Here is a 12,397-nt window from a genome sequence, read left to right on the forward strand (position 1 = left end):
AATGACAGCTCTGTCATTTGGATGTGGGATGTGTTGCTAAGAGTAGGTGAGAGCTGGCCGTTCCTTTCTGTGACAGTGCTGCAGTGCCTGTGCCTCTTAGTGTCCATGAGAGAGGTGTAAAGAGGCCTTTGAAACCAGCTGCTGCACAGGGGAGAATTTGACAAAAGCTGCTAGCAAGTGATGCTCAAGCTTTTGCCGCAAAGGCAGCCAAGTCCTTTCAGGCACTAATGTTGAACACAGCCTTTTCACTTTCTACCCATCCATATTGCTCTAGTCTTGTCATCCACAGCTGACTCACAACTTGAAAAGCTGAATGTTCTTTTTGGTCCTAGCAGATCACCTATTTAATTTAGGAAATTATTTTGTATACTGGAATGCAGTGTATTTTTTACCTTTCCAAATAAGTAAACAGGAAGCACTAAACTACTTGCTGTTTCTAAAAGTTTTGCAGCAATCAAATAACTACTGTTGCACAGGTGGAATGTTCTAAGATGAATTCTTGTTCAAAATAGAGGACTTCTGTTATATTTTAGCACCACCCAGTGGTTTAAGAAAAAGTTAAGGAATACTGGGATTTTAAGTGAGAGACTTAGGAAACATTGAGTAAAAATAGCTTCTTGTATTTTCATAGTATGTTACTTTTTTATTATTGGCAAATGAATGCACAATAATTTAGAGTAATACAATTTCTCCATTATCAATCAACAAGTGCTTGTCTGTGTCTGTAAGTTATACTTGTAAATATAAATACAAACCTAGCCTCCTATCTACCACACACAGAATCTTCAAATTATGTACACAGATCATTTTGTGTATGTTTTTATGTTTTATCACACACACAAACATACACCACAACAGTCTTGCAAAATAAGGTTTCTCTTGGATACATGTCCATTGTGCATAGCTGGATTGAGCATTCATAGAGTGAACAGGGGGTAATTGTTTCTTTCTCTTATAGGTGAAAATGCCAAACTAAGGTATCAGATCACTTCAGGAAATGTGAAAGGGGTTTTTGATGTGGAACCTGAGACTGGAACTGTCTTCATTGCTCAGCCTCTGGATTATGAACAAGAACAACATTATGAGCTCTGGCTTGTAGCTTCTGATGGAAAATGGGAAAACCACACTCTTATCATCATCAATGTTGCCAATAAGAATGATGAAGCACCAGTCTTCACTCAGAGTGAATACCAGGGCAGTGTCTTGGAGGAGCTCACTGATCTGCCTGTACTTGTCCTAAAGGTAAAGCAGTTTCCACAAATCAGGGCAAAACCTGGCTTTGTGTTCAGCTCAATCCCATCCAGTCACACAAATCCAAAAAGATTGTTTATTTAGGGTGGGTTAGGCCTGGTATTAGGACTTAGCTAGCAACTTTCTGTGAAGAACAGAATAAAGTAAACCTGGTAATTTTTCATGGTGGACTTGCTCTCTTCACCTACATAAATAGTGGTTGGTTTTGATCCTAAGGGACTTTCCCAAACTGATTTAAAAATTATTTGATTCTAAGTATTGAAAAATGTGATAACTTTCCTTTACAGAGAAGATGTGGCACAATTTGTATAACTGTATATAAGCACAAGAATGGTTTTGGCATATATACTTCACGTATGTAATGGTTAAATTTATGCTACCAAATAAACATTACCAGGGATTGTTCTTTGATTCCAGCTCAATCATCTTCATTGTTTTGTTGTTAGGGCAATTCTTGGTAGGCCCAACTAGCAATCTCCCAAGCAATCCCTGGATTAAAATCAGGAGCTGGGACTTCTCTCTGGCTGGTGATGATCATCAGCTTGGATGCATGATCTATTTTCACAGCAGTCTGTAAACTCAGAGAGAATCAGCCTCTGCTTGCCTTTGTATTCCAGCTCCAAACATTTCACACGAAATACTTGCTCAGCAGAACTGTTATTATTTTTTCACTTGATTCTTCCTACAGTTTTTTCTCTTTCCAAAATATACAGGGAAGTAGAATGTATTAGTCTGTCAAAATGTCCTTTTTCTGTTTCTCTAGGCTGTACATGATGTTTATTAAAAGAATAATCACCCAAGCAAATAGATGCTTGATGTTCAAATGCACACTGTTCATTTAGCCTGCACTGTAGCAGCTGCCATCAATAAGAGAACTGTTATTTCCCCTTTTTTTGACATAAACAACTGCCTCCTGTGTCTTGTTCCAGGTTTCTGCAACAGATCCCGACCAAGCGGCAGATCAAAATGCCATTAACTACTCCCTGCACGGACAGGGAGCCAGCAGCGAATTCAGCATCAATGAGAACACGGGTGAGATCAGCGCGCACAAAAGGTTAGACCGCGAGAAGCGATCGACGTGGCGCTTTCTCGTTCTTGCGACGGATGAGGGTGGAGAGGGACTGACTGGCTTTGCAGATGTGATCATAGAAGTGAGGGACGTGAACGACAACGCACCCCTTTTCCTCTGTGTGTCGGATGGCTGCTTCACAGGCCACATCCCTGAGGACTCTCCGGCTGACACTCCTATCATGGAAATGACAGCAGTGGACCTCGATGACCCCAAGGCTGGTATAAATGCTGTGCTAACGTACAGTATCATTCAGAATGTCAAAAATGAAATTAATTTGAACTTGTTCTCAATTGACTCAGTTAGTGGCACGATCTCTACAGTGCTTGGGTCCCTGGACCGTGAGAAGGAAGACAAATACCTAGTGGTGGTTGAGGCCAGAGATGGAGGAGGGCTCACTGGGACAGGCACCGCCACTATTTTGGTGACTGACGTGAATGATCATGCTCCAGTCTTCCTGCAAAGGATTTACACAGCATTTGTCTCCGAGAATGCAAGTATTAACACTGAGGTGGTAGTGGTGTCTGCTGTGGACAGAGATGAGGGAGAAAATGCCATGGTGACATTCAGCATTGTTGATGGAGACAATGACCGCAAATTCTCCATAGAGACAGATGAAGTCAACACCTGTGGGTTTATCCGACTACGCAAACGGGTTGATTTTGAGAAGCCTCATGAGAGGGTATTCAATTTGACTGTGAAAGCAGAGGACACGGATTTCTTCAGCATCACTCACTGTGTGATCTATGTTGAGGACTCCAATGATCATGCTCCTGTCTTCTATCCCCAGTTCTATGAAGTGGCTGCACTTGGGGAAGATGTACCAGTTGGCACCAGAGTTATTCAGGTTTCCGCTGTTGACTTGGATTCTGGCCTGAATGGGAGGTTTTCTTTCCACCTGCTAAACAAGTCTGATCCAGGTGGCCAGTTCTCTCTGGCTAGTGATGGGTGGCTGATGGTTGCAGGATTGCTGGATTATGAGACAGTGGCTCAGTACCAACTCATTGTGATTGCCACTGATATGGGACAGCCCCCTCTGGCTGGCAGCGCCACTGTTTTAGTGACTCTGCAGGATGTAAATGATAATGGGCCAGAGTTTGAGGCACATTATAACCCAGTGGTCTGGGAAAACACAGCTTCTCCACAGGCTGTCCAAATGAATGAGACCTCCACTCTGCTGTATGCCAAGGACCGAGACACTGCTGCTAACGGAGCACCTTTCTCCTTTCACCTTCTCAGTGATTTCAATAGCCTGACCAGCTTCAGCCTGCAGGACTTCCACAACGGCAGTGCCGTGCTCACCGCGCTGCGCACCTTTGACAGGGAGGTGCACAAGGTGTTCTACCTGCCCATCCTGATCACAGACAGTGGGATCCCACCCATGAGCTCCACCAACACCCTGACCGTGAACATCGGGGACCAAAATGACCACCCGCATTCTGCTGGCTACATGGAGTGTCTCATTTACAGCTATGATGGTAAATCACTCCCTGATGTTTGCTTCCACGTGTGACATAAGGCCAAAAGAGGCAGCTTTAAGTCTAACAGGAGGACTCTGTCCTGTTCCATGTAAGCTGTTAGTTAGTAGAGGTGCTACTGAAGTTTGCTTAAACCCCAACAAAGAGCAGTAGGTATGTGGGGCACAGGTCTCTGGGCCACTTGATTTGTGGAAGAAAGTGAGCCAGCCTTGAAGAAGGAGTATAACTGGCTGCTTTTTTTGGCACCTTTCTGTCAAACTTGAGTAATGATCTCTTGGTTTCAGGTACAGTTTTTCAGCAGTATTAACATATCAGGGGAGAAAAAAATTACCAAAGTTCATAATATTGCTGAGAAATGATGAGTCTGAATGCTGAGAACCTTCTTCCTCCTCCTTAAACCTTTTTCCTTCTCCAGACTGAATTGAATTTTAGTGTATACACTTAAACTGAACTTATATGTAAACTGCTGAAACACTAAGTCTTCAGCTGAAAAATGCTGTTATGGGGGAATTTTCTGTGAATGCTGGCTGCATACAGTGTGAGAGAAGCCTTCTTTCCCTTCTTGCTTTGACAATTAGGCAGCAGTATTCTTTTGATCTGGTGCCCCTCATTATAAGCCCGTCAGGAAAATAAAACACCGGTAAAAATATTTTGGGATGCTTGCACCCATGTTGGCTCAGGGCATTCCTTTCTCTTCTACTCTGCTCCGTGTCCTATGGTTTGATAGCACGTTAAATGGATTGTCTGTTATGGCGCAGTGGGAACTATTTGTGAGTAGATGCTCTTCACATTTATTTGTACTGAAACCTTGTACTGTCTTTTGCATGATTAGTCAAGTTCAGCTTATTGTTAAATTGAAACCAAGTCTGTTTCTATTTGCTGAGAACTCTGCCTGTAGCTTAAATACCAAACATTTTCATTAAGCCTAAATTCCATTTTAGTTGTTTCTTTCATGGGTACATCTGTTAATTTCTGGGAGGGACTATTCAAGACCTCAGATCTTTGATTAATTAAAATATAAAGGAGAGACGGAATCAAAAGGCTACTATCACATTGTATGTTGCATCCATATCTTGTGGGAATCAAACACCAGAGCATCCTGTCTCCTGCAAAATATCCAGTGAATGTCACCACAATTGCTAGAGAGGTACAATTTTCTCTCTTGCATTCAGATCCTTGGTTGTTGGGGTTTGTGCTGCTCCTTGTCACATGGTAAAGCCCCACATTTATTCCTTTTGTGCATCCTTGATTCTTTATTCAGTAGGTTTATTAATTTCAGATAACTATTTCCTTCAGAAGTAAGGAGGAACCTTTCCTTCAGAAGTAAGTTTTGTAAATCCAGAAAATACTAATTTGTCAGTTTTGCTGAGAGGATGCAAAACAAGCAGAATAAATGCTGCTTTCCATTTCACCCCAATCTCACCATTTACTCAAAATAAGCCTGTCCACTGTATTTTGGATATCCTCTCTATCTTGCTGTAATTTATATCTTGCTGTAACTGCTATTGGTTTTGCCCTTTATAACCCAGTCAAGTCTGCATTTTGGTTGTTTATCCTGCCAAACATAAAAATCCTGTCTAAACCACTCTGTAAGTTTGTTGGATAATGCAGATAAAATAGTGAAAATTCTCAGAGGTGGCTTTTCTTTTTTCCTTCCCATTGCTTTTCAATGTAGTCACCTGTAGAATTAAATCTATACAGTCATACAGCAAACATGTGAGAAGCAGGGCACCATGTGGCATTTGCTAACTGGTGCATATCTCTCGAGAGCTGCCACAACAATTTTTGTAGAGGTCTTAGGCTTACGACACATGTGCTCAGACCAGAACATGTTTGTGTACATGTGAGGGGTCTGACTGTGCCACTTGTGTGCTATTGTTGTTCCAGGTATTCTCCCCACGACTGAACTGGGCCAGGTCAGTGCCCCTGATGCTGATGACTGGGATCGCAAAATCTACCAATTTGAAGGGAAAACATCAAGGTATTTGGAGAGAAAAATGGGAGTTGCATAATTTTTTTTAGAAAATTGAGCACACACAAAATCATAGCAAGTATTTACACTGATTTTTTTTTGAAAACGAGTACAAAAGCATTTTGTTGGTTAGACACTTCTGTATGCAGATCTCCAAAAGCCCTTCTGAGTGTGAAGCTGCAGTAAATTACACTGCATGCCAAACCAGTCTGCTGCCCATTGCCTCATGGGCCAGAATTCTAAATTCCTCTTCACAGTCATACCCACCATATGTATCGGTGAGCTGCTACGGGAAACATACCTACTAACTTCTAAATTCCTCCATCCAAGCTCCTGGTGTTTCCATGTCACCACTGGTTTCAAGACCTTATTTATACTAGATTAGACTTGGGAGTGTCTGGATTGTGACCGGGGCTGAGATGTACATGTGCCACTCAAAGGTTTTGACAGAGGTGTCATTCTCAGTGAATATTTCTACACTAGGAATTTACACTATTTCCAAAGTTATGGCTATTGCAGCTTTAGTCTTCTTACACAGTTAATACAACATAGCAGCAGGAAGAAACCTTCATGATACACTGATGAAGAATCATTAGGAGCCAACAGGAGACAATGTAAAAAAGTTCTATTCTGCTCTGTGCCTTCATGAGGGAACATATCTGCCTTCTTTGATAAATAGAAAGTGATTCAGAAAAACCATCAGTGATGATAATTAGTACTTAGCTTTTGAACTTCTCATAGCTTGTTCCTTGGCTTAACTCTTATTACAGGTACTTTATCCTTAATGATAACTCAGGTTTGCTGACTATTAAAGAAGGAACCCCACCGGGAACATACAACATAAGAGTTAGAGTCATTGATGGAGTCTGGCCAGATGTTATCTCGACTGTAAAGGTTATAGTGAAGGAAATCAAAGATGATGCCCTCCGTAATGCTGGTTCTGTACGAATAAAAGGTAGGCAATGTGCTCAAGTACAGTCTATGTCCTTAATGTTACTGCTGTGATACTTAGAATTCTGCTTAGAATGCCTTTAGACATGGGATGAGAATTAATAGTTTTCTAGGTAAGGATTTTAAAATGCATCTTTGCGTGGTCCTCTGATGCTGCATGCAAAGGAGCATCTATGGAGAAAAAAGACAGCAAGGAAAAGTTGTCTGATTTCTACACCACCTTTTAAAACACCCAGCAACTTATATTTCAGGAGAGAAACTTTATTTTAACAAGTGTCTGCCTGAAATTCACCAGATTCTTTCAACCTCTGTGGAAAAGTAAAATCTTCTTAAATGTGTTTGTGATTTTAAAAAATAATTCTATTAAAAAATTGGAAATTAATAAAACTCAAAAAATTTCAGAACACACAGGTTTCGCAGAAGCAAGCACAGAAAATTTCAGAGCCTAAAAATTAAACTGCTCCTGAATTTGCAGTTGAGTCCATTTTCTGCAACCTTATGATTTATTCTGTGATGCTCCTCTCTTCTATTGCTACAACAGTTGCAAGAAATGTGTGTCAAATTTTCAACTGCTGTTACAGGTATCACACCAGAGGAGTTCATATCCCAGTCCCCTGAAAAACAAAGTAAATACTACCAGATGAAGAAGCTGCTTTCAGAAATTATCTCAGTTCAGCTGGAAAATGTTCACATTTTCAGTGTACTGAATAGCCCAAGTCCAATTCGAGGGGTTGATGTTTGGTTTGCAGTTTATGGTCCACCTTATTATAAAGCAGAAAAACTTAATGGCAATGTAGCAGCTTCCAGAGCTTGGGTAAGTATCCAGCCTGTGTATGAAACCACAGCATCTTCTCATTGTGTCTGTTCAGGTAATGTCCATTGTGAACAATTAGAATGACTGAGGGAGTAATGTGTGATAGTTTTAAATAGATAACTTTATCAGTAAAATCAAGCAATCCTTTTGCACTTATACTAAAAGTTTCAAATTCTAATGTTCTGAAAGCCAGACTCTAAATACATATTAAGTCACCTAAACACAATACACTTTTAGGACTGTAAACATGTTTTTCCTATTGAAAAGACTGTAAAATGCTGTATAAAGAGTGTGTTTGGCTGTTGCCTTTCTGCATAATGCCTTAATGTTTCAATTTTTAGTTCTCTAGCTGAAACTCCCAAACCAGTTAAACGTTTCAAGTTTCTTGACTTAAAAGACCAAAGTAGTAAAAGAGCCACTCTCCAGTACAAAACCAGGTTGGAAATATGTGTTTAAAATTTAGTAAAGTTCCTTTCCCTCTAGCAAAAAAAACCAAACAAACAAACAATAAAAAAAAAAACCAACAAACAAACAAAACCAAAAAAAACCCGAAAAAAACAGTCATTGACAGGAGTTAAATTATTTGCTCTGTTGGAAACATGTTGGTGCCAAGCTGTACCAACTCATTCTTGCCAGAAAAGATATTTCTTCACTATACAGTGCCAGTTCCCAGTATCTTTAAGTCAGAAGTTCAGATTAAAAATATAGTTCAGATGCCATGTAAATAATGCATCAGAACCATTAGTGATAAAAAAAAATTATCCACTCAGTCTCTCATGAATATTGACAGTATTTTTGCCCTCAAAATGCTTATTCATGCTGTAATTGACTTACACCGAGGCTTTGGCCTTAATAGATGCCAGACTGAGCTATCTTTGGCTGTACAGGGTGAGGTAGACATTGGAAGGAATTGGCACGGCAACCAGTTTTGAAAATAAATACAACTTGGGATTTCATTGCTGTCGTTGGTGAACTTAGTGGAAAAGTCAGATGAATGCAACTAATTCTTCTTCTTCAGCTGGAAAGCATTCTGGACGTAAATATCACCCAGATTGGCATTGATGAATGTGTGACTGCAGACTGCACTCACAGCAGCGGATGCATCAGTAAGCACGAACAGAACCATGTGCCAACCATTACCACAGCTGGAAGTTTTTCACTGGTGTCTGTGACAGTTTTGAGTCATGCTCTGTGTGGCTGTGCTGCTCGAGAAAATCCTCATCTTTCCTGCTCCTCATACCAGACAAATCCTTGTCTCAATGGTGGCACATGTGTGGATACTGATTTGGGCTACAGGTTGGTAAAGCTTCATAAAGTGTGCAAACGCAATGCATGTAGTGCAGACTCTAAGGAGGATGAGTCAAAGCTTCAGAAACCATCACTGCATGTCTTCCCACTGTGGCAAATCTAAGTTTTGTTATACTTCACACACAGGTCTTGCAAAAGAACCTCTATTGTCAGGTACATATATTTTTTGCTCAACATAGTCTCCAGGAAAACCTTGGGAACATTCCAGGCTGCACCAGTTCCATTAATGCCACCCTGCAAAATGCTCTTAGTTTGTGCAGCCTGCTTTAAACATTTTAATGCTATTAAATGTTTTAATCACATTTCTTAAGTCACTTAATAACCTCTTTCCCACATTTCTGGCCTTATTTGTTTCTCAAAAAATGAGATCTCACAGATAATATAGTATAAAGATTTAACAAAATGATAGGACTGTACTAGCTCAGAATTAGCCTGATCCCATTCCAGAAAGTGGCTTCCAGCATGTTTGCTTAAAAATAATCCTCTCACTATAGGAAAGCAGAAACACTGGCCACTGTCTTCGTAGCACCCTTTGTAGGGGTGACAGGACTCAGACTGAAGCTGCAGGAGCTCTTGTCATGCTGAAGTTCTTATTGCTATTCAGGTATAATCAGACAGGGAAATTTTGCTGCCCAGAAACTCTAGGTAGGCTCTGTCACCTATAATTTGTCCAGCTCTGAGGCTTCTTTGCTTTTGCTCCATTTTCAGTAGTTTTGTGTGTCATCTTTCCCTGCATCCTACATTCTGCTCTCAAAGGTACTAGAAATCTATGGGAAACAGAAACTAAGAAATAAAATCCCAGCTATCACCCTTCCTGTCCCTCTGCCCATTTCTGTTGTTCCTTTTGTTTCCCACTTACAGGTTCTGTTACTGTCATACTGTGGCTACTTTTTTCTACAGCGAAAGAACTTGGAAAGAACTCTGAGTTTCTTGTTTGATAGTGTAAAAGAAATAAACTAGCAAGTATCTTGCAATAAGAGTGAAGATGTCAAGGTCTGTGACTGCCACACCACACTTTTTCTGGGTGATATACCCTTCCTGCAGATACTCTGATTGGACACAAGCAGAATTTTTTCCCAAAGAGAATAATCAACCATTGTATTAATCTCCCCAGGGAGGTGGTGGTTTACCCAACAATGGAAACTTCCATGATGCTAGGCCATCTTGTCTAGATCATTCTTTTGCCAAGAAAAGTTGGGCCAAATTATACTTGAGGCCCTTTCAGCCTGGCATTCTATGATTCTGTGATTCGTTTGCTTTTCCTGTCAGCATTACAAAGTCTTCAGACAATCCAATAACTAAGCCTAGTGAAAAACATGTTTTTCTTTTGTTGTGCTGAAGACATAAGAGATTTTCATGGGCTTTATATATTATAACAGGTCTATCATTTACTCACAGAATATCCTTGCTTAGACGTAATATAATTTAGACTAAATATATGTTGTGATTGTACAAACAAGTCAAAACATTTATTTAAGTTTTGCTAGTGCTTTACCTGTACTATGGCCTAGGGAACATGGAGTCCTGTGTTTAAAGAGGAGAGTCCTGTTGTCAGGACTTTACATTTTCTGTTTGTATGGTGGATATTTGCTTTTATTTTTTTATTAAATAGATGCAAATGTGCTGCAAATTTTCATGGACCAGACTGTCAGCAGACAAAACACAGCTTCAGAGGCCATGGTTATGCCTGGTTCCCTCCTCTTCAGCCTTGCTTTGAGAGCCGCATCTCCTTAGAGTTTATCACTGAAGTTGTTGATGGCCTTCTGTTGTACCATGGACCAGCAGCACGAGGGCAGCCTGGGGAACAGGAAAACTTCCTTGCTTTAGGTTAGCACCTTATAAAGTATTTATGTTTTATTTTTAGTTCATATGTTTGGGGTTTTTATTTTAAAAAGGCTCAGAAAGTTACTTTTGGAGAATAAGGAGAATGCACAGTAGATTGCCAGTATGCCTAATTCATATCTTTCTGTCACTGTTAGAAACTGGACATTTTTTAAGCTGTCTAAAGATCTTCTCCAACTAAGATCTAACTGCAGCAGTCACTTCAACTTCATTTGAATGGGAACATGGTTACTGCATATCCAATAAGAGTCTTTCCTTTGCAGAACTCTCTGGTGGTGTCCCATCGCTGACTGTGAGCCACAGCTCTGGTGAGCTTTTCCTGCAGCTGTCACAAAAAGTTAATGTTGCAGATCGCCGCTGGCACAGTATTAAAATTATAAATGATGGAAAGGCAAGTGTAAATATGGCACAGGCAGTCCTGTGTAAGCATTAATTAATGTACCTAGTTATTCCTTACAAATACTTCTTCCCTTCTCAATCAATTTTCCATCATCTCCTCTGAAATGGCAGGGGTAGAAGTTTGTCAGTTCAGACATTCTCTTAGTCTTGAAGTAGTGAAGCAGAAAAGGTCTGGAGAAGTCTGCTCCAGTTATGAAATTGGCCATGCTATTTCCTTTCTTTAGTTATCCTCCCTGCTGCTTAGGCAAGAGTCGTGATAATCCATGGGCTAAATGCTTCCTGATGTGATTGAGTGAAATATTTGTACTTTTTCTGAGTGAGAAGCCCTGCCCCAGCAAGAGACTTTAGACGTATAGCACAAAGGATGTAGATGCACTTTTGTGTACAGGGACTATCTTGCTGATATAACACTGCAAAAGGCATCTGCTAGGCTCCCCCTTCTCTCCTACATAATACAAGCGAAGGGCAGGTCAGGATATGGGATACAGCCTGACAGACCTTCTGCTCTGCTAGGTTATCTCTCTGTGTTGTGATCTTGCAGGAAACTCCAAAAATGTCCTATGCTCCCTCTACTATGCTAATGACTTGGCATGGTCATGGCAGAGTCAGATCTTTCTTTTGTGTGGCTCTTTAGTTACATGCCATGTGCAATAACTTTCCAGATTGGTATGTGGAGTATTTTATTATTTTAACAAAGCTTCCTGCACTGTAATTGCTAGTTACTATTCTATCTTCTGCTAAGTGAAAGAAAATATGTAATTAAAATATATGCACATCTCTGGATATAATTGTTTTAAATTATGCCTTTTTCTAGGAAGTGAAGCTGATTCTTGACAACTGTATGAATGTCTCAGTTAGAGATAATGGCAGGGTCACTAAGAAGATTTCCCAAATGGATCTCTCTGTCTGTGAAGCCTCTGGAGAGATTGTGGGATCTCAAAGGTAAAAAAAAGCCCCTAAAACAAAAAACCAAAACCAACAAAACAAAACAAAACCCAACAAAAATACAAGCACAGCTACTCAAAAGAGCTACAGAAAGAGGTGGGGGTGGGATGGTGAAATCAGCCAAGCTGCTGTATTTTACATGGCACTAATTCTTTCTTTCCCTCCCTCCCCTTCAGCATGGGTAAGCTCTTCAGTGGCCACCAGCCCCTGCAGCTGGGTGGAGTTAAGAAGACCTTGCCTTACCATGAATCACAAAGGCACTTCAGAGGGTTTGTGGGCTGCATACGCAACGTCATCGTTGACAGTAAGGTAGGGTCATAAAGATCAGTTTTGGGTTTACTGCTGATAATTGTAAGCACTTGCTGTGA

General features: G+C 40.5%; 1 protein-coding gene across 1 annotated transcript in view; it reads left to right on the forward strand.

Annotated features, from left to right (window-relative positions):
* LOC110477470 (neural-cadherin) overlaps positions 1-12,397 on the forward strand; it is a 54,589-nt gene that overhangs the window by 31,713 nt on the left and 10,479 nt on the right. The window contains exons 17-26 of the mRNA XM_085572359.1: positions 959-1,242; positions 2,181-3,798; positions 5,686-5,779; positions 6,541-6,725; positions 7,303-7,535; positions 8,554-8,831; positions 10,456-10,670; positions 10,949-11,080; positions 11,903-12,026; positions 12,206-12,338. Of these exons, the coding sequence (XP_085428485.1) occupies positions 959-1,242; positions 2,181-3,798; positions 5,686-5,779; positions 6,541-6,725; positions 7,303-7,535; positions 8,554-8,831; positions 10,456-10,670; positions 10,949-11,080; positions 11,903-12,026; positions 12,206-12,338 (3,296 nt within the window). The remainder of the gene's footprint in view (positions 1-958; positions 1,243-2,180; positions 3,799-5,685; positions 5,780-6,540; positions 6,726-7,302; positions 7,536-8,553; positions 8,832-10,455; positions 10,671-10,948; positions 11,081-11,902; positions 12,027-12,205; positions 12,339-12,397) is intronic.

This window comes from Lonchura striata, chromosome 2, assembly GCF_050655825.1.
Source record: "Lonchura striata isolate lonStrDom1 chromosome 2, ASM5065582v1, whole genome shotgun sequence".
Classification (NCBI taxonomy): Eukaryota; Metazoa; Chordata; class Aves; order Passeriformes; family Estrildidae; genus Lonchura; species Lonchura striata.